This window comes from Amphiura filiformis, chromosome 1, assembly GCF_039555335.1.
Source record: "Amphiura filiformis chromosome 1, Afil_fr2py, whole genome shotgun sequence".
Taxonomy (NCBI): Eukaryota; Metazoa; Echinodermata; class Ophiuroidea; order Amphilepidida; family Amphiuridae; genus Amphiura; species Amphiura filiformis.
In genome coordinates, this window is record NC_092628.1 from 85,689,631 (window position 1) to 85,716,971 (window position 27,341).

The 27,341-nt window shown below is 37.7% G+C and overlaps 2 protein-coding genes across 2 annotated transcripts; both read right to left on the reverse strand.

Moving 5' to 3' along the window:
- Positions 1–12,173, reverse strand: LOC140155501 (acetylcholinesterase-like). Its single transcript, XM_072178367.1, has 8 exons — positions 11,581–12,173; positions 8,112–8,271; positions 7,635–7,712; positions 5,918–6,036; positions 4,060–4,227; positions 2,693–3,300; positions 1,478–1,668; positions 1–177 (listed from the first exon to the last, which is right to left on the reverse strand). The coding sequence occupies exons 1-8, from the start codon at positions 11,929–11,931 to the stop codon at positions 101–103; spliced, it is 1,752 nt and encodes a 583-aa protein (XP_072034468.1). The 5' UTR covers positions 11,932–12,173; the 3' UTR covers positions 1–100.
- Positions 12,174–15,792: 3,619 nt separating this feature from the next.
- On the reverse strand, positions 15,793–26,463 carry LOC140163812 (acetylcholinesterase-like). Its single transcript, XM_072187131.1, has 8 exons — positions 26,104–26,463; positions 22,643–22,802; positions 22,342–22,419; positions 21,875–21,993; positions 19,338–19,505; positions 17,969–18,576; positions 17,623–17,813; positions 15,793–16,337 (listed from the first exon to the last, which is right to left on the reverse strand). The coding sequence occupies exons 1-8, from the start codon at positions 26,461–26,463 to the stop codon at positions 16,261–16,263; spliced, it is 1,761 nt and encodes a 586-aa protein (XP_072043232.1). The 3' UTR covers positions 15,793–16,260.
- Between the last annotated feature and the right edge of the window lie 878 nt (positions 26,464–27,341).

The window sequence follows — 27,341 nt, forward strand, 5'->3', positions numbered from 1 at the left end:
TATTATTATTATTATTATTATTATTATTATTATTATTATTATTATTATTATTATTATTATTATTATTATTATTATTATTATCCATCACACTCCATGCTCATCACGGTGTTGCCTCTCCACTGCACGATTCCTTTCCTTCTTTACTCCAGTGAGATTTACATTCTTGTTGTTTGTCAGCTGCAACAGGATGAAAACAGTGATTGATTAGAAAAATAATATCATGTGCATACAACGGGATTAACAGCATATTCCAGAAATGGTTTTGTTGAATTCCAGATGTTTGTAGAAGGTAAACCTGGAATTGAAGGAACATTTTCTTTGTGAAGGTGGTGTACCTATTCCCTTCCGAGTGGTACAATAAAATCCACGTATCGATTTACGTCTTCGAAGTACGCGGATGAATTCAATATTTAAACAATATTGTATAGGCCTAATGCAGATGTGCGCAACAGCCGCGCGAATACATCATCGATCATCGTCATCACATTTGCACTGAGTTAGGTCATAGGCCTCGGTTATGCCATTTCATGGGCTTGGTAAAAAATATAAATAATAACATTCAATGGCTTATTTTCGTATGTATACATGAATATATCATACTCGGTTCAAAAATGTTTCACTCGTCTTCGACTCGTGCATTTTTTTCTCATACTTTTCTCATCTCATACAATATATTCTCGCACAGTGATATTCTCGCATCACACTCAAAACCATCCAATATTATATAAATATTAGAGATCAGAAAAATGGCGTACTTTGAAAGAGTGCGCCCGATTTGACAAGCGCATTTAACAATTGATCTGTTTTTAGACGGTTTTTGACATGTGCCGAAACACCCCACCCACACAAGACACCACAACCCGTACCCACACACTTACGTACACATCCACCACAAGGCAAGCAAAATAATTATTAGCACACTAACCTAGGGCTGGTCATCCACAATGGTTAACATTAAAATAATCAGTTAAGGTAAGGTATTATAACCCGTTATATTAGGCGTTATTGCGTTTACTAATTTTGGGGTATTTTCGGGATCCTCCTTGGAAGACGTAGGCCTAGGCGCTAGGCCTATATCATAGTAGTTAAAAAGGTCAGGGCAGGAACATTGGTAACGGGTTTTGGGCAATTAGAGATAGGCCTATTGCAAGAACTGCCCGACCCGAGAACCGCGAAATCTAGTTAATTATACTATTACAAACAGGGATATCTTTTTCATTTTGCCTGCCTAACAGCTCCTAACCTGGTATGTTTGGAGATTTACTCACATTTTACACACAGTGCATTTTACATAATTTGTACGTATTTTATTCCTGGGACTGTTTATAAGACTTCGGTTGTCCCCATCACCGCGCCAGTTGGAAGGCGAAGTTTCATGCATGGGTGACTTTCCCACACCCACGCACGACACCTAACTCCAACCCACACATTATACGTACACGTTCATCAGAAGCAAAATAATTATTAGCACACTTACCTAGGGCTGCATCCAATTTGGGAAAATAATCGTTCCATAGTTTACATGATATTCCTGACGGATCTGGTATATTATTCATGGATGGTGACAGTTCCTTGTACATTCTTTTATCAAGAGTGAATTGTGGCCATTCTAACAACTTTGCTGCAGGACTGGAAGCTTCCTCATTCTCAGTGCCAATGTTGGGATTCCTGCAATTCATATGTACAGGTTGTAACAAAAAATGTATACAATTTAGAAAATAGTATTAGGCAAACGTGTCCCTTATTGATTGTATTGAATTACTTAGTCGTCAAGTTAATTTCTTAAGCTACTACATAAGCTGTGTTTCAATAAAATCAGTGGTCGACAAGCGAAGATATGGCCAATTGTGTAAAGTAGTCCTAAAACTGATTGGGCCAATTTCGTGTCTTTGTGTAGCAAAAGGTTATTTTAAACAATGGGGCATGTGAAGTGTATTTTGATTTATGATTTTGAAATAAATATCATACTATTTATTTAAGTGAAAGAAAAACATGAAAAAATCTTTGATTTTGTTCTGAAATTTTTGACGATAAGCATGAGCATTCATTTTACGCGGTTCAAACTTAACGTGCGAAAGTGGCAAAAAGTGGTCGAACTCGGGCCATTAAGTAAAATCGGGTATAGCGTTTGAACCTGAATTAGGAAAGACACCAATTGATGTTTTTTTGTTTGCCAAAATATTACAAATTCTACTGCATATCACATTTACGCAATGACTCCTTTTATCAAGTTTTTTTCGGGAAAGCAAAAATGCAATTGCTAATCATGAAAGTCGATTTGCGCAAAAATGTCAAAAGTGACCCAACTCGTTTTCTGGACGATTTAGTTAATTGAGCATACCATTTGAGCCTGAACTAGTAAAGAAACCAAGTTAAGTTTTTCTGTTAACTAAGATGTCACTAATTCCACTGCATATAACATTGTTGGCATGATCTCTTTTATTGCGAAATTGCAATTGTATAATTTTAATTGTCACAGTCTGTAGACAAAACCCATGTCATTAGATAAAATGGTTGTTAATATAATTTAAATCGGCAGTGCTCATGCCTGGCACTAATGGTATTAAATGAGAAACCTTAATAAAAACAAAATTTAAAAAACATACATCTTTAGACTTTATACAATAACAAAGAGTAACAACATACGAAAATAGGATACAAGACAAATAAGAAAAATAACAACAAACCCTACCCAGTTTTGGCAAAATTTGTCCAGTATTGTATCATCTTCAAAGTCATCTCAACCTCAACATCAGTCAGATTAAAGTCATTGGGAGTAAAATGAATTCCAAAGAAAACCAAGTCATCGGCGTGACAAGCGCCACTCCATGGTGTATTGATAATCGATTTAGAAGGATGATGGTTAAAGTAATACGCGTAAACAGAACCAGCGTCCGCCTCAGCTGCGCCACGAAGGTACGTATCTGTGGAGCATGCAAAGGAATAGTCTTGCAAAATCCTAACATAGGCGTCAAAATAATTGGGATTTGGATCAGTTAACATATCATTGTCGAAATAAACCAATTCTAGTGCATCGTTCTGCAGTGGAGTTAAATTCAATTTTGATGCTGCCATGTAAGATTCGTATTCGGTGACGTTGATGTGTGGTTTCTCAATTGCATCTGGGTAAAAAAAGGCGAATTCCGTTGTTCCTTCATCGGCATTGTAGCCAGCCATAATATTGACATGATTAAAGGAGCGTTTTTTAATAAGTGTATCTGGACGGTCGGGAATAAAGTGATCATCATAAACGGGTGCAAATGGAAACGCTTCCGGGTCTTCAGGAAACACTTCCATCATCTGAAAAAGAAAAACAACCCATGTTATCACGTGTGTTATGAAAATAAACGATAGGGAGAGGATCTAAGAGAAGGAGAGAAGGAGAAGCATTAGTCAAGTATAGACTCGAAGGCGTGTCCCCGGGAGGGATGGGGCACTCAATAACAAGAAGATGTGCGAAAGAGTATCAAAAGAGCCCATTATTATTTTCCGTGTTCCCCTAAGGCCCCCTTCCCCCGATCCCATATTTTTCTTGTTTCATGCTCCCCTCAAATAGGCCAATTTTGCTCCCGATACTCTTTTTGTGGAAAAATCTTTACAGTTTTTAATACAACAGCTGCCCCCAAAATACCGAACGAATACAGTTTTTATAGGATCTTCCCTCGACCTTCGTTTTTTAGCATCTGCCCCCGATAGAGACCCCATTTTTAGGATCTTACCTCGATGGACCCCAAGTTTTTAGCATCTGCCCGCAAAATATTCCCCCGAAAGACCCCATTTTGCACATCATTATGCTTTGATGAATCCAAGTGTGTGAAAATATTGGATTCAAAACATAATAATGATTAAATTGGATGCTTTGCGCCAAATATCTATTGGTCTCGGTATTAGTTTTACAATCTTAAAACTCCTAGCTCGACCAATAATATGGGCTCAATCGATCCAATTTTATATCACAATTTGCCCCGAAAGACTCCATGTTGAAAGTTGCTACTGCACATTCATGTGACGCGGATGTGTTTTCAGTTTCCTCACATTGACAAATTAACTAAAACTTACCCTTTGCGAGGCATTAAGAAGGTCATCAGTAGGTACATCAACGAGGCAGTCTACAAGCTGTTTGGTGTCCTCCTTTTCACATCCAACGAGCTTACCAATGCCGAATGCACCCTTTGGAATATGTGTCTTGTCCTCTAAGACCGCCCATGTTGAAGTTGCAACTCCACTCTAATGTGAAAGACATTGTGAAAGTCTTGCGTTTAAATGTGAGTTACAGGTCGAATGGTTAACACTAAAGATACCCCCACCCACACACGACACACACCACACGCTACAGACGTTACGTGTTCCATTCGCAGCGCTATAGACTAGTAATTTTGATTAAAATAATAGGTATACCTGGACAAATTTGGAACACCAATATTTTTGCTTGCTAGTGTCTCTAACCTCCTGAACAACATAACAAAAAGAAGAAAATCCCGAAGTAGTGGAAAAGTAGCGCTCACATTTTAAAATTGGGCGAATCTGGGTAAAATATACAGTTCTTGAATTATAGACATCAAGGTCAAAATAATAAGTTTGGTCTCCACGAGGGTAAAGAATTTCCGCTGAGAAAACATTAGAAAAAGTTGGAGGACATCTCCCATTCACCCGTGTGGTATGAATTGACTATGTAATATTAAATTACACACTCAAGGTATAGGCCAACTGCACGTATCCACTCCCTTCGAAAGCCGTATCTTGCTAAACAAATGTATTTAGGCCAAAATATCACAATTAATATTGATTGAATATGTTATCTTCATACATGCCAAAAATTTTAAAAAATAAAAACCGAGTGAACATGACTACCGCTACGTAACAACATTGCGTATGAGCTTTCCTGGGCACAGACATGTAGGCCTATAAGCCTTTTCGATTTAAGGCAAACACAATAGGATGGCGCTACACGAAATGGGTAAGTCTTTTGTATTTCCAGGTTTTACCCACTTTGAACACTGCCCTCCTTTTGTGTCCGCATCGAAAAGGCTTATAATGAGTGTCGGAACCGAAATCAGAAAGTGCATGCAGCGGTCATATTGAATTTGGAAGGTAAACAGCAAGGTACCCAGCAAACACAAAACGTTTTCGACATCATTCGCAAAAAGTTATAAAAGGTTGTCAGAAAACGTTTAAATGTCGGGTTATATAAAGGGTATATTAAGAGTATAAAACGTTTTCATAACCTTAAAAACATGTTTTGATAATCTACTGCAAAGAAAACAAAAATGTTTTACAGAAAACGTTTAAAAGTCGGGTTATATAAAGGGTATAAAAACGTTTTAATAACATTCCAAAAACATTCTTGAAAACTTGATATGTTATTTTGGGGTTGAAAAATATTTTGCGAAAAATGTTTGCCCAAAATATTTTCAATAACGTTTTAAAAACGTTTTCATGACCTTTATATAACCCGACATTTAAATGTTATTAAAAGGTTTTGAAAAAAAAAACATGTTAAGAACATTTCTGTGTTTGCTGGGTTCAAATATTTTAACATAATGTTATTTAAGTATTGACACAATATTTAGCAAAAATGTTTGCAAAAATAGTTTACAATAAAATTTTTTGAAAACATTTAAAAATATTGTTGTAGTGTGTTTTCATACAAAACGTTTTAAAACGTTATCATGACCTTTATATAGCCCGACATTTTAATGTTATTAAAACGTTTTTACCTAAACCAAAAGCCAAAATATAACTTATTTAAAATGTTTTTAAAACGTTTTTGTGTTTGCTGGGTAGACATGCCTGTCCCTGGATATCGTCTCAAAATAATCAACGTTATCAATATCATCACGGTCACCCACCCCAGTCGCCCCGATACACCATTCCAAAAACACATATACAAACACGGTTCATGTCGGCGGCAACTCACCTGCATAATGGCTCCTGAAAATAACCCTTTACTTAAGGGTGACAGTGTATGTAAGCTTACACTACTTGAACCAGCACTCTCACCGAATATTGTTACTCTGTTAGGGTCGCCACCAAAAGCTGCAAATATAAATGAAACATATTTTGGTAACTTGTAGAACATGAATGATCATGAAGCACTGGTATAGGCATACGAAACTATACGTTAGTCATTTATCATGTTTATGATAGCTTATGATGCTCAGTCCGCATAGTGGCTCCTTGTGTGAGCCCAAGGCACATACATTGGGATTGGCGTACGACGTTGTTTGCCCGGGTTGTAAGCAAGTAAGCAAGCAAGTAAGCAAGCAAGCAAGCAAGCAAGCAAGCAAGCAAGCAAGCAAGCAAGCAAGCAAGCAAGCAAGTAAGTAAGTAAGTAAGTAAGTAAGTAAGTAAGATATTCATATTCTACAAGAATAAATTAATTTTAATGAAAATGCGCGTGTGTCAAGGTTGGATTTAGCTGGTTTTACTTTGCAATAATATTAACTAGTACCAGGCTTTGCATTTTGTAATTTTACTTGAAATTTGCAAATTAATAAACTGTTGTTTTTTTAAATGACAAACATCACGTCACCCGGAAAATGGCAGATGAGTCATCAAAGACCAGGGTTGCCAACAAATTTCAGGCCAAATTGTTGGTCAAATAACTTAAAAGTCGCCCAATATATTTCTCAACCATTTCTCAAGGGGCCCCATTTTCTTAATCACGTATACGATCCACTTTTGGGCGCTAGTGCGCCCTCCGTTGGTGGCCAATCAACCAGAAGGAAGGATCAAGTACCATCACTCCGATGATGGCCTTCGACCAAGGTGGCCGAAACTGTCAGGTCAGTAAAATAAATAGGGTCCACAAGTTCCCCCTAAATACTTTTTATAATAAATCAACAAATATTTGACAAAATGCAAACGTGTAAAAAGGTATGGGTAGCCGTATTTGTTTTACACAAATTATACCGTCACACGTCATTGCGTTCAGTCACAATGGTTCATTATGTAAAAAAGAGACCGTTTTAAACAGTGTTAAAAGTTGCATCTTAGTCCATAGGAGTCGGCTCTCAAACAATACAGTAGGCCAGGTCTATTCATGTGTTTGTTCAAGAAAACCTGACTGCTATGGACTCAGGTGCAACTTTTAAAACGGCATATTTTCTTACACAATTAACAATTATGTGGCTAAACGCAATGACGTGTGACACTCAAAATTGGGCCACGTGTGTAAAACAAATAGGGCTATACATATGTTTTTACATTTTAACATTTCTTAAAATATTTTTTGACTTATTCTAAAAAGTATTGGGGGGAACTTATAAGTTGTGGACCCTATATTTGGTTTTGGCAAGAAGAACATTCTGTTAATTAGGTGTGTGTCTTAATTACACCTCTATATAACTAAAGATGCTTGCCATGTTCAGATTTTTAACAGATTATTTATATATTTATCAGGTTTCTGTTAAAGAACAGAATACTATAACTATTTACCAGAGCACTAAACCAATATTGCAATTATAGTACCGCCGACCTAAATCCCCGGAGACTAAAAGTGATGAACGTTTCCTTCTCCGTTTTTTAAATCCCTTTGCGTTTTCTCGACATTAGATGATGCAACATTTCTTAACTTTTGAATATCTACATCCTAAAATCTAGAAAAACATGAAAAACAGCTGGTTAATACATACCTTTAATATTCTTCTGAACCCATTTCATCGCTTCCAACTGATCCAACATTCCCATATTACCTGGTACCACTTCATCACCTAGAAGTACACGTAGAGTCAATAATTAATAAGCAATATTTGCAGAGTCAATAAAGGTACACAATTCAAAATATGTTCGATGAAGATATTTTGTCTTAAAGAAACCTTCCTTCACAACCCAAATTCTTATCATTATATCTTCATACATGTCATCTTTCTTGTAATATGCACAAGAGTCATTAAAACATAAAATATCTACCTGAAATCTTATCCTGATGTTTTGTAAACCCAAAGTTTGCTTTGGTGCAATTGAACTTTTCACATTATTTTGGTTTGTGTCCCTCACTTTTGTATTACAAAGTAGGCTATACTTTCTTTACATTTGTCACACTCGTTGGGCTCGCCCAACTCGTGTGATAACTGATAACTAATAACATACACATATATCAGGCCACATACCTGTAGCAAGAAATCCAAAAACACCTAATCTGTAGTTGATAGAAACCAAGATGACGTCACCTAAGCTGGCAATTGGATATGTTTCAAAGTCTTCAAAACTTCCGGCTCCCATTGAGTACGCTCCCCCGTGAATCCATAACAACACTGCTCTGTTGGGACGCTAGAAACACAAGTGAATGAATCGAGTAAAATAACTGATACATGACAAAGCAACACCATGAATACTGGACTGACGTTCTGTGCTGTACATTGTGATGTGATCTGCGTAATTTAATTTGATTATTTATCTTTGTTTAGAGTTATTTCATGAGTGATGAGATTTAGGGGAATTCCCTATCATCCATCAAGTGATCAAAAGAAATTGAATCATATCTTATTTTGGATTGTGTGGAAACCCCCTGCTCTTTAAAATTTTCAGTGCATTGCTTAGTGTTAACTGTGTCCATATCGCGGGGAAATACCCACAGGAAGTGTTGTAATATGACAGAATGAATCTTTTAATAGATTTTGGGTTTTCTGGAGTATAAAAAGGTGGAAGCTCGAGTTTGTTCTTTGTAGAATATCGTGTGCGGTTGTAAACTCTACGTGTTGGTCGTCATTGTGCTTCAAAAGGAGGTACATTTTAACCAGTTTACATAGCCAATAATGTGCTATTTTAATACAGCAACGAAGGAGATTTTTGAGTACACGAATGTGCTACTCCTCATCAAAGGTTAAATTTCGTCTGTCGACTTGCTGGAGTATGGTTTATAAAACAACACATCTGTCAAATACAGTGGAACAGTGCAGAAAGAAGCATGTTTCCTGGAGAAAGAGTGGAGATAAGCGTTTGGAGAAAGCAGCGCAAGGAGAAGTGTTTGGGAGAAAGCAGTACCATTTTAGTGTGAGGATTTTATACGCAAGGATATAAATGCAAGTGTACAATGGACTTCGCTGATTTTCGCAGGACAAGTAAATAAGGATATATGCATCAGCCGTCCAAAACATTGCAAGAACTGTATGATCACCTAGAAGAAGACTGTTGGTTAAGTACTGAGCAGTTGCTTGTGATTGTGTGATTATTTTGTATGTGCATTTGTTGTCATGTATTGTACCAATCATATTTTACTTTCAATTAAAGACTTCGATTTTGTTAGCTTAATCAAATAGTGTATTTGTGTTGTGCATTCGTGTGAATTTGGGTAAAAGGTGATTTTGGCCTTGAGTCAGTACGACTCGTAACAACATTGTTTCGATATATTGCAATAATACGTACTTCATGTACTTACTTTGTCCAGTACATTGCATTGAACGTCAATTTTAAAGTTATTGGATTTATGGTGGGCCAAAATTATTGTAACATTGTTGCAAAAGAAGAATTCAGCTAACAGTTTATAGTAGTTGTTAGTAGTTGAGCATTCACCCAATAGCACATTACGTATATCAATGTTCTTTGCATAAAACATTGAGATATAGGTTAATCAATGAGATTGAAGGTGTCCACTGTGGTGACATCATGCGCGTATCCTAGCGCTTGCAAAAGCGGAAGAACGGAAATACGTTTGAACGTAGAGATGAAGAAACTTTAGTCCCAAAATGGCAACCTAAAATAGGCATATTGTTTCATCAGTTTCTGCAACGTATCATGTAGGAAAATGGTGGAGAACCAATAATTTGACGGATGTATCAGATTGAAGAAATCAACAACCTTGACGACGAAGGTCCTTCAAGGTCAGGCAAACTCATACTCATAAATTGGCCGATTGACATATTTCAATCTTTTAACGATTGATGATAGGAATCAATCTAAATAGATTGAAAAATATCCAATCATGTGTTACGTACTGCCAAATGGCATGTGTTGCATATGTTTAGAATGAGATTCAAACATTTTTAGAGTGAATATTTTCTTCTTTTTTTTCAATTGGAAAGGATTTGATACTTTGATTGATAAGAAAGTTTGAACATTCAAAATTCAAATGACGATTTGTCCCCTAATTGAAAATTCAATCTTTTTGATTGAATATTCAACAAGAGAGCAGAGGAAAGAAAGGTCACGTGACCCGATCATCGGATGACCCTGGATTGCTTTGTGTGTTCATTACGTGTTTAAATGTCATTATGTCCCTTAATATGGAGTAACCACGTGACCGTCATTATTGCAATTGAAATACCTGCTGAGTCTTCCGACCCTGCTATCAAAGCATCACTTCTGTGCAATCTTCTTCCGCAACCAATTTCATGATACGTGACAATTAAACCATTTGGCGACCATTCTAAAGACACCTGGACAGTTTCTGTCTGTGTTCAAACGGAGTTCCATCATTCTGCTACTGATATTGTAAGCACTGGAAAACGAGCATGTCACCGTAGGTGAAACCTTCCATCCAATTGATTATGCTGATCTTAGTGGTCTTAATTATATCACGCAAAGAACTTTGCCGTATAATACGCGTAATGTAAAATCGAAAGAATACTATGATTGGAAGAATGTTCAACTTACAATTCTTCTATTTCAGCAATGTTGCAATACTTTTGGTCTTTGTGTGTCGTGCCGTATATGCAACGTTGATACAGTGGTTTCATCTCAACTAAAAACCAATGTTGTTATATAGAAATATATTAAGTCTAAACATTTGAAAGAGTGTGATCATGTATATTGGTTGTCAGTACTTGCCCAAAATGACAAGGAATGGGCAAGGAATATTTTACTTGAACATTGAAGGTAGAACTCATTGAAGGTAGAACCCTCTGAAAATCAAGCAAATTGAAAGAAAATCTAAATTGTTGCATTAGCTAATTCGGCCACCTTAATGTGCCCCGCTATGGCCCCGAACATGGATATTAAATAGCTAGCTATGTGTAAGCTTTAGGAATAGATACAAAATATGATCTCCACTAAATGTAAAAAGCAGAAGATATATAATTGAAATCCATGTAAACGAATAATACCTGACAACATGTATTTCTTTCAAATACACTATTACAAACAATGCTGGTTCATGTGATACTAAATTGGTTGACACAAAACAAAGCAGATTTTGCTCCTTTTGGGGGGGGGGTGGTCAAGCGATTTTTTGGCAGGTCGAAAGGGGGGGCAAGCGATTTTTGGCACAGATATTTTGGGCACCGTTTCTTTATGACGCCCTAAATAGGTGTAGGAAAACATTAGGAACACGTTGAAATATGCAAAATTTCCTGCTCGCTGCGCTCGCATTGTATGAAAAGACAATTTAAGGTTTTAAATTCGGGTTCCCCAAAATCTTAGTGCATAAAGGGCGGGGCAAATTGTTTTTGGGCACGTCAAAAGGGGGGAAGAAGGTTTTTTGGCACATCAAAAGGGGGGAAAGATTTTTGGGCACGGCCAAAGGGGGGGGCAAGCGATTTTTGGTAGACCACTTTGAGAATTCACCACCCCGGGGGTACACATAAATATTGCACCATCCCTAAATAGTCGCTGCTGTTGGTGTTTAAGTGTACATGTACATACCACAGGTACCGGAACATACACGTTCAAGATAAGACAATCCTCACTCGTCTTTCCCAAGGTAAACCAATGCAGGTCAGGCCATGCCGGTTGTGGGCAGCTGTTCCCGTACTCGTGTGCGTTGAGTTCCCCCTGCCATTCCTTAGGTACAGGTGGCTTGAATCTCAATGGACCTACAGGTGCTTCAGCGTAAGGAATACCTAAGTAGGCATCCACATCAAAGTCAGTATCTTGGGCTCGGAATTGTAATCGTTTTCCAATGATTTGCCCCTGATCTACTGTAACGGTAGGATTACTTGCATTACCATTGCACACTACTAAAAATAGCATGGCGAGACATATTTGTTGTAACATAGCGATGCCTTTCCTTCTCTCACTCGGCTTTCGTACACACCAGGCCAATATTCCGTGTGACTTCTGTCAGGTGACTCAGGTCACGATTTGACTCAGGTCACGATTTATCCGGTGTGCAAGTGGCTATTTCTCCAATCCCGGTTTATATTCAGGTACCTGGTTATTTTTTAAATCTGATCATCTGCTAGCGTTACTTGCTTGCAAATGTATGGTCGACCAGAATCAGTGTGTAAATATTTAAACGTTTTTGTATTATGCAGTCTTGTTTACCTTTAGTCCATCGATAATTGATTCTTAGGGACGCACCATTTGATACTCAGGGGGGGGGGGTAGGAAGTTAGGGTCGGGGAAGAAATTTTTTCGCCGCCGAAGGCGGCGATGATTTTTTTTCACCGCCGAAGCGGCAATTTTTTTTTTTTTAATTTCATGCATTACACACAGTTAGGTGGGGGAAGGTTTTTTTTTTTTTTTTTTTTAGTGTTGGTGGGGAAAGTTTTTTTTTTTGCTCATGTAGTGGGTGAAGTTTTTTTTTGAAAAACTTCCTACCCCCACCCTGAGAATCTAATGGTGCGTCCCTTAGTTTGCTGTTTCAACATTTCAACATTGTCAAAATGTCGGGCAAAATGTTCATTTTTTTCACGTAAAATTGATGAATAAATAAGGAATATCTACGTATATGAAAAACTATTGACTATTTTACATAGTTTCACAGGAAGGATATAGCACATGGGAAATAATGATAAGATGTGTATAGCATGCACTGCCGTATGCATCCCGACCCGCATTTAAACGACTCCAATGAAGAGTGTTTCATTCCACAGTGTGTGCTACTGCTATCACGGCATGTCCCACACATTTTATTTACTGCAACAAACTGACGTCGCTGCTAGCCCTACTATATAGTTGCGATAATTTAAAACACACTATATCCGAGAACCGCTAAAACCCACTATAGACTATGGGACATGGGCATTTATCTTTCACTTCCGTAGTCCACTCTTGGGCAGAACATAAAAACATAACAAATCAAGAGTAAATATATGTCTGAATTAATATCCAAAAAGTTCCCACGTTTTACTTTACTCATTTAGGAGTTATTTGGGGTTAAATATGTGTTTTTCGTGATTTTTTTCCATTTTTGCCCAAAAATGTCAAATATTAAAATAGCTGTAACTAGCCGCTCCATCCGGATTGCAGTTATTGATAAATTCACTCACTTCGTTACGTGTTTGGAAGGGAATTGTTATAAACTACGTAAGTCAGTGTGAGATCGATCAGTTAGTGTTATGCAAATGGGGTAGTGATGCGAGATAGCTTGCGTGTGCACCCCTACCATGATTAAAACATCATGTGTAACTTTAAGGGGGTACACTATAGGCCTACTGGTTTGATTGGTCTAAAAAAACATTTTTCATTTTAATTTTTTGCCTGATAATTCCATCATGGATGGATGAACCTGCCAGTAGCAAAATAATTTAAATTTTGCATTATTACCGTTTATACTTACGCTCTTTTTTACGAATCGAGCACTTTGCCTACCGGAATTAATTAATTAATCAATTAATCAATTAATCAATTAATCAATTAATCAATTAATCAATTAATCAATTAATCAATTAATCAATTAATCAATCAATTAAATAATTAATCAATTAATTAATTAATATTAATTAATTAAATAATTATAGAAAGTGAATAAGGCTGACGTGCCGGTAGGCAAAGTGCTCATTCGTAAAGAAGAGCGTAAGTATAAACGGTAATAAATAAATAAAATTAAGTTAATTAATTAATTGAACTAATTATTAATTAATTATTAATTAATTAATTAATTAATTAATTAATTAATTAATTAATTAATTAATTAATTAATTAATTAATTAATTAATTAATTAATTAATATTTTGCCTGATGATTCCATCATGGATGGATGAAACTGCCAGTAGCAAAATAATTTAAATTTTGCATTATTAGCGTTTGCATTTATTACCGTTACTAACGCTCTTCTTTACGAATCGAGCACTTTGCCTACCGGCAATAATTAATTAATTAATTAATTAATTAATTAATTAATTAATTAATTAATTAATTAATTAATTAATTAATTAATTAATTAAAATAAAGACATTTAGTATGGAATATTTTTGCTGAAAAAATTCCAAGACTGGTCTGGAAGGGGGTCTGCATAAACAGCACAGGCTAATTAATAATTGGCGTGTAAACGATGATGTAAAATAATTGTTTGATAGAAAATATGCTTTCCATGAGTTTACATTATGGCGTTCATAATGTAGCGAATTTACCTAAAATAGCGGTAGGCTGAATTTGAGCTTTGTGGGTGAAACTATTTCGGACTTTATGCAACATTGTTCTGTTATTGTCAAATTTATAGGGGTTTGAGGTGATATTTCCTAAACTAATGGAAAGCACATTTTCTGTCAAACTTTACTTTTACACCATCTCCCAACACACCCCAATTAATATTTACACCGTGCGGTTTATGTAGACCCCTTCCATACCAGTCTGTGAATTTTGCGAAAAATATTCCACACTAAACTAAGTTGTAATTTTCACAAAAAGCATAATCTACCAAAAGACCTTTCAAAACATAAAAGAGGCGCCAAAATTTGGTGGGAAAATGTCGTTGAATATTCACATTCAATCATGGAGTTATACGCAAAGAGGTAGGTGTACCGCCTAATTTTGGCTCCACAGCGGGCGAAAATGAAAATTGTTCCAATTCATTAAAAGAATAGTTTGCACTATGTAGGATAATTCGGTTACCTTGATAACAAATCAAACATGTCAAAATAGCACAATAACCACTGAGCCGCAATTGAGTTATATGCGGTCCATTTGACTATTGTTATTTTACCTGGATAAGAAAGCACCCTAGATAGTTCAAGCTATTCTGTGTCTGATTTCTTGCAACAAGATTATAATTTGAGATAATTTTCACCAAAATCAAAGCATATTTAATTTTTGCCCCTTGCGGGGGTAAATTTACATATATGACATAACAATGCTACCATTTTGCCCACAACTCCATAGTTTGTGTATTCTGAACTCTCTGCAAAGTTCAATTACCGTTTTCGACTAAATTGGGGTGCTGTTGAAATACCTCCAATGCCTAGATTAAGCAGTTCTATGAGTACTATTGCTCTGCCAAATGTACACAAACCACTATCTACAATTCGGGTCTCACCATCCCCTCATACACAAGCTACATGTCATTTGAACTCTCCAGTATAGAGCGGATACCATTATAATTGAAACTGAACTAATCCCGGAGCGGGGAAAGATCACATTGAAAAGTCACTCAAAAACTGTGGCCACCCGAATCTACTAAGGCGAGGGGCAACGCTACCGAAACCTCGAAACGCGTCAAGAAACATCTGAAATCATACGGGATTGCAGTCTCATTTAAACCAGGAAATACCCTCTGCAGAAAATTGGTTCTTGTTACCCCGTATGATTGTGGACAAACAACCTAAAGAAAAATCTTCTAATCTTGTATATGGACATGCGTGTACAGGCAAAGATTTTTACCGAACAAGCCCTAAAATCCAGAGTTAACCAACACAGGCGTTCAAGCACCAACGAGGCCCAAAAATGCCGCTATTTATTTACATCTCAAAGAAAATTGTCAATTTGATAAGCATTGAGGATGCAATCATTTTAGACAGACAAACAGTGGCACCGCCGAGGCATAAAAGAGACTATTTGGGAGAGAGTAGAATCACCATCACTCAATAAAAGGGGAGGACTACGATACAATCTCACGCTGCCATCTGATATCATTCACAAATGCTCAATAGAGTACAGTGCAAAATAAATATGCAAATGTCGTTTAATATCTTATAAAATATGGAAAATGTATTAATGCCAAGCAATATTTACAAAGATGGATTTATGCTGAAAATGACTCCTTAAACTTAGAGCAGCAAGTTGCACAAGTTTTTCTTCATTTGGGTATTCCTCTCCCGGGGTTACGTTACATCTAATGTTTAACCGGGTAAAAATTTTCATGATTTATGCAAATTGATCGTCTGGAGACTGGTAACCCAAGTTCGGGATCAGTGACCTTTTGGACACTTGACACTAAAACTCGATTGTACACGCTTGGTAACTTGTACTGTCTTAATATAGTGTTTAGATCATACGTTTAAATATTAATTATAAAGTCTACCAACACAAATCAGGGGGCAGATGAATTTTCTTGCTATTATAATAATAATAACAACAACAACAACAACAACAACAACAACAACAATGATGATAATGATAATAATAATAATTGTTATCATCATCATCAATCACACTCCATCCTCATCACGGTTTTGCCTCTCCACTGCACGATTCCTTGTCTTCTTTACTCCAGTGAGATTTACATTCTTGTTGTTTGTTAGCTGCAACAGTAAGAAAACAGTAATTGATTAGAAAAATAATAACATAACGCTTTTGATTTCATTAACGGGATATTCTAGAAATGGATATGGAAAAATATGTTTCCTTTTCTTTATTTACTCACAAAAAAAGGAATTTTACATCTTGTGTAATACAGTGAACATAAAACTGGTGATTCCCAAGATTATTAATACATCTTAACTGAATTGAGTATTGCAACCAATGGGTCGTTCCCCTAAAACATGTCACAACTAAACTCTTGCATGGTCTATTTTTAAAGGGATTTTCCGTGTCTCATCTCTCTCATGAAAATAATATTTATATTGTAAAAAAAGATAAATGATCAAATTAAATTACTCAAGGCATATCACAGTAGAAGGTTAACCTTGAATTGCAGAAATGTTTTCTTTGTGCCTTTACCAAGTCAGATTGATAAAAATAGAAATAATAACATTGAATGGCTTATTTTCGTATGATACAAGAATATATCAAACTCGGTACAAACAATTTTCACTCCTCATCGATTCGTGCAATTTTTTTCTATCTCATGCAATATATTCTCATATCAGACTCAAAACCATCCAATATTATATAGGTATTAGATCTAGAGATTACAAAAATATCGTATTTGAAAGACTGCGCTCGATTAAACAAGCGCAAAAACAATTGCGCTTAGTGCATTTTATTTTGATTTCGATAATACTGTTACTCCAGTCCAGAGCACCCTCACCCACTCACGATTCATAACCCCAACCAACAAACTTTACCTACACGTGCACCACTAGCAACCCCAACCAACAAACTTTACCTACACGTGCACCACTAGCAACCCCAACCAACAAACTTTACCTACACGTGCACCATTAGCAACCCTAACCAACAAACTTTACCTACACGTTCACGACTACCAACACAACCAACAAACTTTACCTACACGTGCACCATTAGCAACCCCAACCAACAAACTTTACCTACACGTGCACCACTAGCAACACAACCAACAAACTTTACCTACACGTGTACCACTAGCAACCCTAACCAACAAACTTTACCTACACGTTCACCACTACCAACACAACCAACAAACTTTACCTACACGTGCACCATTAGCAACCCCAACCAACAAACTTTACCTACACGTGCACCACTAGCAACACAACCAACAAACTTAACCTACACGTCCACCACTAGCAACCCCAACCAACAAACTTTACCTACACGTGCACCACTAGCAACCCCAACCAATAACACGTTCACCACTAGCAAAATAATTATTAGCACACTTACCTAGGGCTGCATCCAATTTGGGAAAATAATCGTTCCATAGTTTACATGATATTCCTGACGGGTCTGGTATATTCTTCATGGATGGTGACAGTTCCTTGAACGTTCTTTTATCAAGAGTGAATTGCGGCCATTCTAACAACTTTGCTGCAGGACTGGAAGCTTCCTCATTTTTAGTGCCAATGTTGGGATTCCTGCATTTCATAAAGACAAAACCCATGTCATAAAATTAAATGGTTGTTTAGCTGCAAGAAGAAGCTAGTTTTCATGGCTGGCAATAATGGTATTAAATGACAAACCGTATCAAAAAAAAGTAGAAAAAAAGAAGAAAAATAACAACAAAACTTACCCAGTTTTGGCAAAATTTGTCCAATATTGTATCATCTTCAAAGTCATCTCAACCTCAACATCAGTCATATTAAAGTCATTCGGAGTAAAATGAAATCCAAAGAAACCCAAGTCATCGGCGTGACAAGCTCCACTCCATGGTGTATTGAAGATCGATTTAGAAGGATGATGGTTAAAGTAATACGCGTAAACAGAACCGACGTCCGCCTCAGCTGCGCCACGCAGGTACGTATCTGTGGAGCACGCAAAAGTAGAGTCTTGCGCAATCCTAATATAGGGATCATAATAATTTGGATTTGGCTCAGTTAACATATCATTGTCGAAATAAACCAATTCTAATGCATCTTTCTGCAGTGGAGTTAAATGCAATTTTGATGCTGCCATAAAATTGTCGAATTCGGTGACGTTGATGTGTGGTTTCTCAATTGAATCTGGGTAGAGAACGACGAAGATCGTGGTACCTTCATCTGCATTGTAACCAGCCATAATATTGCTAGGATTAAAGGAACGTTGCTTAATTAGTGTATCTGGATACTCAGAAATAAAGTGATCATCATAAACGGGTGCAAATGGAAACATTTCTGGGTCTTCAGGAAACACTTCCATCATCTGAAAAAGAAAAACAACCCAGTTTACAAAAATAAAAGAGAAGATAAGGAGAGAAGGAGAGAAGGAGAGGAAGAGAAGCACAAGTCAAAATAATATTTTGAGTGGGCCACTCAGTTGCGTAGCCAAGGGGAAAAGTGGCAGCTGCCCCCTGTGAAAAATCTTACCACCTTTGCCCCCTTGTGGGATGCTGGCCGCCCTGATATTTAACAACCATTTTCGACAAAGTTTGGCCCCTTAAAAGTTCTCTTGCACCCCCCCCCCTTTTGCCCACCATCTGAAAAAGTGCTGGTTACGCTATTTGGGCCATTCAATGATAAGATGTGCGAAGAGCCCAAGACAGCCCATAATTATTTTCAGTGTTCCCCACGGCCCCCCCCCCCGATCCCATATTATTCTTGTTTCATGCCCCCCCCAAAAAAGGGGGCTAATTTGGCTCCCCACACTTATGGACAAATCTTTACAGCTACAACAGCTGCCACCAAAAGGAAATACTTTTAGAATCTGCCCCGAACGAATACAGTTTTTATATGACCTTCCCTCGACTCTCGTTTATTAGCATAATTTTGGGAAGTTACCTCGACAGATCCCAAATTGTTAGCATCTGCTAAACACCCAGAAGGCCCCTATTTTTCGCACAATTTTGGACCCGAAAGACAAATATGTTGTAAGTTGCGTTTATGCGGTAGCGGCCACACATTCATTTGACGCGGATGTGTCCCTAAGGTTTCACATTGACCATTTTCAAATTAACTAGAACTTACCCTTTGCGATGCATTAAGAAGGTCATCAGTAGGTACATCAACGAGGCAGTCTACGAGCTGTTTGGTGTCCTCCTTTTCACATCCAACGAGCTTACCAATGCCGAATGCACGCTTAGGAAAATGTGTCTTGTCCTCTAAGACCGCCCATGGAACATTAGCAACTCCACTCTAAAGTGAAAGACATGAGTCTTGCGTTTAAATGTGGTTTACAGGTCGAATGGTTATAAAACTTTATAACACTAAAGACATCCCATTCACCCACGACGCACACCATACGCTGCAGACGTTACCTTTCCCATTCACCGTGCTCTAATTTTGAGTAAACCGGAACAAAATTGGAGCATCAATATTTTTGGTTGCTAGTGTCTCTAATCTCCTGAACAATTAGGGAAAAACGCTAATTTGCATAAATGACTGCTTATGCAGGGCTAAAATGTCAAAATTAGTCGAATCTGGAAAAAAAAATACATTTCTTGAAATATAGGCATGGGTCAAAATAATGTAAAATTTTGTCTCCAGAGGGGACAAAGAATTTCCGCTGGGAAGATATTTTATCCAAAGAACAGTTTGCCATATCTCAGGTGTTTCATTACCTGTATAACAGGGCAAAAACATCGATGCCCATTGAATCATGTTAACCTTGATCTATTACGTGATAGACGATGCTATAGACAATGCAAGAAATTGCGTCAACGGGAAGATGTTCCCGTCCCCGTGGTTCCCGTATATTCTGGTATGCAAACTGAACGGTTAACTAAATAACAAAATTACAATTTCCACGTGAAGGAAATCAAAGGTAAAAACAATGTTTCAATATTTACATATTAACATATCCTAAAGTTTGAGTCACGTCGTTTCAATCATTAACGGACGCTGCTATGATGGTTCTATGATTTGCTATGACCGCGTACAAAGAATTGGATACAAAAATATAATCTTATTAATTCACTTGTTTTTATTCTCACTCTCCACATATCCCATAATATTTCCATAATCCATAATGGTTGCCATTTAGCTAAGAAAAACATAGGAGAGTGACGGTATGTTCACACATGAATTGTGTTTAACCAATGTATATGTGATATTTTCTTATTTGGGGTCAAAGGTCATTAAGGGGTCACTTCCGGTACAAAACAAAATACCTTCAAATGCTACTTCTCCCACAAATTACGTAGGACGGTGACGCAACTTGGACACATGTATTGCTATTACCCAGTGTCTATGAATCATACACAGATTTGAGGTCAAAGGTCATTAAGGGGTCACTTCCGGTAAAAACCAAATACCTTCAAAAATGTAATCAGGCAAGAAAGACAGCACAGTGACGGTATATTCACACATGAATTGATGATACCCAGTGTACAAGTGGTATTTTATTATTTGGGGTCAAAGGTCATTAACCCTAACCGCCTAAGGGCTTTTTGGCGACGGAAGGGAAAGAAGGAAGGAATAAAGAGAGAAAAGAAGGAAAGAAGTTGTTTGCTCTGGGTGGGATTCGAACCCGAGACCCCTCGCATGCCAGGCACTGGGTCGGCGACACTTTGCCACGGGTCTTGGGCTTCGCTGGCCAGCAAAACCGTGCCTATATATCACTTAGGGCGATTGCGTCATCACACCACGTGGGATGCATGCACGAACAGCGCATATATCAAGTAGTATTTTGTAGTATACCGTCCTGTTAGGGTTAAGGAAGCCTATATTGAGTTTCGATAGTGGTAACCTAACCCTAACCGCCTAAGGGCTTTTTGGCGACGGGAAGGGCAAGAAGGAAGGAATAAAGAGAGAAAAGAAGGAAAGAGGTTGTTTGCTCTGGGTGGGATTCGAACCCGAGACCCCTCGCATGCCAGGCACTGGGTCGGCGACACTTTGCCACGGGTCTTGGGCTTCGCTGGCCAGCGAAACCGTGCCTATATATCACTTAGGGTGATTGCGTCATCACATCACGTGGGATGCATGCACGAACAGCGCATATATCAAGTAGTATTTTGTAGTATACCGTCCTGTTAGGGTTAAAGGGTCACTTCCGGACCAAGACTAAAACTTTCAAAATGCCCTTCTGCCACAAATAACATGGCAGAGTGATAGCATGGGGTTTTCATATCACAATATGGCTGTGTTCGTAGTCTTAGACCACAGCTATGTCTAGTTATACTTTTATCTGCTCTTGATCTTGACGTTAGGGTCAAAAGCTTCAACATGGCAGCGATCAGTATCTCATAAACCTGACGTGATAGGGAGCAGAAAATTCCAATTTTCTCATTGATTACGAACGTGATTAAAATACGACTTTGCAGTACTGTTTTATGAATACAGTACTACTGAATTATGCAAAAAAATATTTACCGTTGATGTCCTTTAAATAATAGTCTATATTATAAGCAGTGCAAACAACAAGGTAAATATTCCTATCTCTGGATATCGTCTCAAAATATTCAAGTTATCAATATCATCACGGTCACCCACCCCTAGTCTCCCCGACGCGACACACCACTCCCAAAACACACATACAAACGTGGTTCATGTCGGAGGCAGCTCACCTGCATGATGGCTCCTGAAAATAACCCTTTACTTAAGGGTGACAGTGTATGTAAGCTTACACTTCCTGAACCAGCACTCTCTCCGAATATTGTTACTCTGTTAGGGTCGCCACCAAAAGCTGTAATATAATAAAAATTAATGAAACATTTGTTTAAGTTGTAGAACACAGAACTACATGTTAGTCGTGTATCATATATGATGTTCAGTCCGCACAATGGCTCATTTTATGTATAATATAGGCGCATGTCGGGTATGGGGTGTGTGTATGTAGGAGGGGAAGCGGTAGTACTCTCAAAGAAGTCGGAACTTCTAGTACCACCGAACTAAATCCCCAGAAACTAAAAGTGACGAACGTTTCCATCTCCGTTTTTGAAATCAATTTGCGTTTTCTCGACATTGTAACATTTGTAAACTTTTGAAAATTTAAATTCTTCAATCGAAAAAAACACAGCAGGTTAATACATACCTTCAATATTCTTCTGAACCCATTTCATCGCTTCCAACTGATCCAACATTCCCATATTACCTGGTACCACTTCATCGCCTAGAAATACAAGTCAATCGATATTTGCGACATTAGATTATAAAATAATGGACCTTTGATTTTAAATGATTTTTTGTCCTTTCCTTCCTTGTTTCCTCTCTTACCCTAATACAGTATTATTTTGAATCATTTCTTGCTCTTTGATAACATCCCGTAGTTCAGTGAGGTAGCATGGTTATTAGTCATTTGCTATTATATTGTAGGCCTATATCAGGGCACATACCTGTAGCTAGAAATCCAAAAACACCTAATCTGTAGTTGATAGAAACCAAGATGACGTCACCTAGGCTGGCAATTGGATATGTTTCAAGTTCAGCAAAACTTCCGGCTCCAATTGAGTACGCTCCCCCGTGAATCCATAACATTACTGCTCTGTTGGGACGCTAGAAACACAAATAAACGAATCAAATGAAAGTAAATAGCCTACATGGTAAAACGACACCACGTTTTGTGCCCTACATTGTTTCAAAATATTGCAAAATATGCCTACTTTGCATTGAACGTCAATTTTAAAGTTGTTGACTTTATGGTGGGTCAAAATTATTGCAACGTAGCAATCTGTTAGTTGAATAATCATCCAATAGCCTCTCGAATCAATACTACGTATATCAATGTTATTTGCATCAATGGGATTGAAGGTGTCCACTGTGATGACATTATGCTCGTACTCTAGCGCTTACAATGGCGGGAGAACGGAAATCCGTTTGAACGCAGAGAGGACGAAAGTGTAGTCCCAAAAAGGTCTAGCCTAAAATGGTCACTAAATGGTTTCATTAGATTCTGCAACGTATATGCAGGAAAATGTGGAGGGTGAATGATTTCATGAATGTCTCAGGTTGAAGAAATCAACAGGCTTGAGGACGAATTTAGTTTTGTCTGTTCAGTACGGTTTAAATGTTATTATGTAGGTATGGCAGGTGCATTCAATCCAAAACTGAAAACCTTTTTTTCATAGCACTTTCCGTAGCAAAGTTACATCTTGTCAAAGATTGACTTTCATCAAAAAGATTCAGCTAGCAAAATTCCCAAAAAAGCATTTCGGTGGTGTTTCTAGATCTTAGTCTCATGTTGAAAGCAGCTTTTTTAATGGAACTGTTATCAAAATTCCTCAAAAATTCCATGTGCGAGTGACTTATCACCATAAAAAATCATATATTTGGGTTAAGTGAAGTATAGACAACATATTTATGTAGGTTTCCTTCTTAGGCCAGTTCTTTTATATTTCTATGTAAATTATGTATTGTGTTCTAGGCGAATTTGGCTGACTAGCAAATGTGTTAATTAAGGTTTGCCTGGGATACCTATATTATGTCCTTTATGGAGTAACCACGTGACCATGATTATTGCAATGAGTCTTCCAACCCTTGCAAGACGTCCGCCATCTTTGACTGCTATTTCCTTCAAAGTACCACTTCTGTGCAATTTTCTGCAGCTATTGTAAGCACTGGAAAACAAGTATGTCACCGTAGGTGAAACCTCCCATCCAATATGATTATCGTGATCTAAGTGCTATTAATTATATCATGCAAAGAACTATATAGAGAAAGAATATAATACGTAATGTAAATTCGACAGAATATTATAAGAACGTTCAACTTCCAGTTTTCCAAATTCTTCTCTTTCAGCGATTTGCAACACTTTTGGCTTGTGTGTGTAGAATGCAACGTTGATATGGTGGTTTCATCTCTTTGTTTTCTCTATTAGAACTAAAAACCAGTGTTCTTATATTTCACTTGAATATCCCACTGCCTTGCCACTAAACATTGAAGGCACGAGGGGCGGTTAAATTAGTTCGTAGAACAAGGTGCTTGAAAAGGTACTAGCTAAATTCTTTCTATCTCACTCTTGAACATGGTCAATGCATACCTTAATGCTCCCGTCTCAATTTTTCTTGAAACCTTCTATGTCAACAAAATGGTAGTCTTCCGATTGCTCCATGAGTCACTCTTCAGTGAATGCTAACCAGCATTGATCACCAGCAAACCTGATATTATGAAGGTAGGACTTAAAATTCCGAAATAGGTTTTGCTAACTGGAGGCCATGCTTGGCCCCACAATCTGCTTGCTGTAGTTCTCTGATCCCTCTGTCGTGAATGGCAGCTTGACAAACTGAGAATAGCGTACAGGATTCAATCCGAGAACAATCCCATTCCTAGCACCAGGCTTGATGGCTTGCCTCAATTTTGCTATCAAAATTGCATGATATATGCCTATGATTGTACTTTCGTTTCGAAAATGAACTGTCATCAAGGCTATCCCTGAATTTCAGAAAATAGCGATGAAAACCTTCCACTATGGTGACCGTGTGATGATCTTCTTAGCGATGCAGGATCCAGGTGCGTCCACTGAATGGACTCATACTTCCAGTGATCAATGTATCTTTCTTCACCTTTAACCTAATATAGATGACACTTATCTCAGTCCTCATTCTAAGTATATAGAAGGTGTGGACCTGATTATGTCAACTGGTATCAATTTTGTGCATAAAGGTTCTGGGACCCCATCTAGATGACACCCTGGAATACCCAAATGTTTATTGATTTATGTTGAAAACACTTTCATCAGAGTTGTCATATTTTGTGGCTATCTCATCGTTCTTGTTTGGTTCTTTGTTCATTGCCAATGCCACTGTACCAGCACGTATATCATTAGTGGTGACGTCAGCATGTCCTTTGGACCTTGGGTAATCTTCACGGACGCTCATTCCATCCTTGAACTCTAAGGTCCATTTCATTGCTGTTGAATATCAAGGACTTCATCATCATTTACAGTAATTGTACATTGTTAAATTTCAGCTTTACCACTGTCGGTAGAATTTCCCATGATGACCCTGTGTTCACTTCTGGTAGTACCTGTGAATTCAAGAAGGTAGGCTTCCTCTGCTCCTCTGCAGAGTGTCCTGCCCATATACAATGATTCAAAAATCGAATATTTTTGCAGTAATGTTTTGAAGGAACAAGCTTTCAAATAAGATCAAATTCATTACCGTGCGACAAAGTAGCATACCTTGTTCTACGAACTTTTAACCTCCATAAACATTATTCTACATGTTATATTAGGACCTGGTGCTCAATCGCTGATTAATTAACTCGTCGTCGTGCTGGAAACCAAGACGCTGACCCAAGCCGATGCAACTCTGCTGAGAAATAAACATACTGTTGCGATATGCATATTGCTTCATCGGCGCGCTGCGTCTTGAAACTACAAGACGTAGGAGAGCCACCGAAAAGCTCCGAGACGACGTTCACTTAGTCGGCGAGATTGAGCACCGGGCCCTTAACCTAACGACTCATTATTGAAAACAAAGCACAGTAATGTGCCCTGTTGATGTGGATATCCGAAATGTGATCTTCACTAAATGTAAAAAGCAGATACCAGACAACATGTTTTTCTTTCAAATAAATTATTACAATGCTGGTTTTAGTTTCATACTTAATTGGTTGACACAAGACTGGGCAGATTTCGCCTTTACACATAATTTGGCTGTAAAAAGTGTAAAGGATAAAGCATACATTGAAAAGTGTTACAATTTTGCATGATGTGTTTCTTCACTCAGATGAACAAAATGAGAGCGTGTCCCGTTTACAAATTTTTGGCTTATTTAGAATCGTCCTACTCAACATACAACGACAGATTGATTAATAGTCGCTGCAACGTCGATAATAAAAATGTACATGTACATACCACAGGTACCGGGACATACACGTTCAAGATAAGACAATCCTCACTCGTCTTTCCCAAGGCAACTGGCATGCCAGCAGAAAATATCGGCTGCGGGCAGCTGTACCCGTACTCGTGTGCGTTGAGTTCCCCCTGCCATTCCTTAGGTACAGGTGGCTTGAATCTCAATGGACCTACAGCTGCTTCAGCGTAACGAATACCTAAGTAGGCATCCACATCAAAGTCAGTATCTTGGGCTCGGAATTGGAATCGTTTTCCAATGAGTTTGCCCTGATCTACTGTAACCGTAGGATTACTTGCATTAGAATTGCACACTACGAAAAGTAGCAAGACGAGACATAGGCCTATTTGTTGTACATTCATTATGTGTAACATAACGATTCCTTCGTTAACGTCTCTTACTCGGTTTTTCGGACACACCGAGCCAATATTCTGTGGGACCACTGTCAGGTGACTCAGGTGACGATTTGCAAGTGGCGCTATTTCTCCAATCCCAGTTTATATTTTTACGTAGTCTGGATCGGGATACTTGTGCACAATGGGTAATGAAAGGACACTTTTAACACTGAAAGTTGACACACTTTTAAAATCAAACAAAATATGTTGACAACTTTCGTAATCAAAAAATGGTTATGTGCATTTTAAGGAATCTTGTCAAGAAATTAATTAAAATTATTTTAAACAATCACTCGAAAATTGGTCTCACGATTCCTTATACAGTAAAGAATAAGATCTTTCAAAAACTGTAAGTTAATACCACCGGCAGCAATACGTCACCTTATGAACTTTGAACAGACTGAAACCAATGTGCAAATATGTAAACTTTCTGTCGTGCAGTCTTGTTTACCTTTAGGCCATCGGTAATTGATTCTTAGTTTCCTGTTGGCCTCAAGCCTCAAGTTTCAATATTAATTCATTATTTTTCACAAAATGTATGAGATAATGAGAATGAGAAAGGCAAATGGGAAATATGAAAATACTGATAAGATGTCTAGTATTAGTACAGCCGTATGCTTTGATTTTGTTTTTGTACAGAACTGGATTAACCCTAGAACTACGAAGAGTGGTGTACCAACCTTCCCTAAGATATATTATCCGTCACGAAAAACGCGCGTGCTTAAGCCCAAACGACCTGAGCTAATTATAGTTCCATCCGGTTACGGTTCGTTATCTCTAAGGTTCGCTATCTCTAAGGTTCGCTATCTCTAAGGTTCGTTATCACTAATTACGAAAAAGTTCCG

What these genes read in the sequence shown, in the direction of transcription:
- LOC140155501 (XM_072178367.1), bottom strand. Translation starts at nt 11,931, where the DNA reads ATGTTACAACAAATATGTCTCGCCATGCTATTTTTAGTAGTGTGCAAT. An exon ending in TGTATGTTCCGGTACCTGTG is followed by an intron (nt 8,272 to 11,580) that starts GTATGTACATGT and finishes TTGTGTTTCTAG; the next exon opens with CGTCCCAACAGAGCAGTGTT. An exon ending in GGTTCAGAAGAATATTAAAG is followed by an intron (nt 6,037 to 7,634) that starts GTATGTATTAAC and finishes TTATATTTGCAG; the next exon opens with CTTTTGGTGGCGACCCTAAC.
- LOC140163812 (XM_072187131.1), bottom strand. Translation starts at nt 26,463, where the DNA reads ATGAATGTACAACAAATAGGCCTATGTCTCGTCTTGCTACTTTTCGTA. An exon ending in GGTTCAGAAGAATATTGAAG is followed by an intron (nt 21,994 to 22,341) that starts GTATGTATTAAC and finishes ATTATATTACAG; the next exon opens with CTTTTGGTGGCGACCCTAAC. An exon ending in CAAATTGGATGCAGCCCTAG is followed by an intron (nt 16,338 to 17,622) that starts GTAAGTGTGCTA and finishes TTACTGTTGCAG; the next exon opens with CTAACAAACAACAAGAATGT.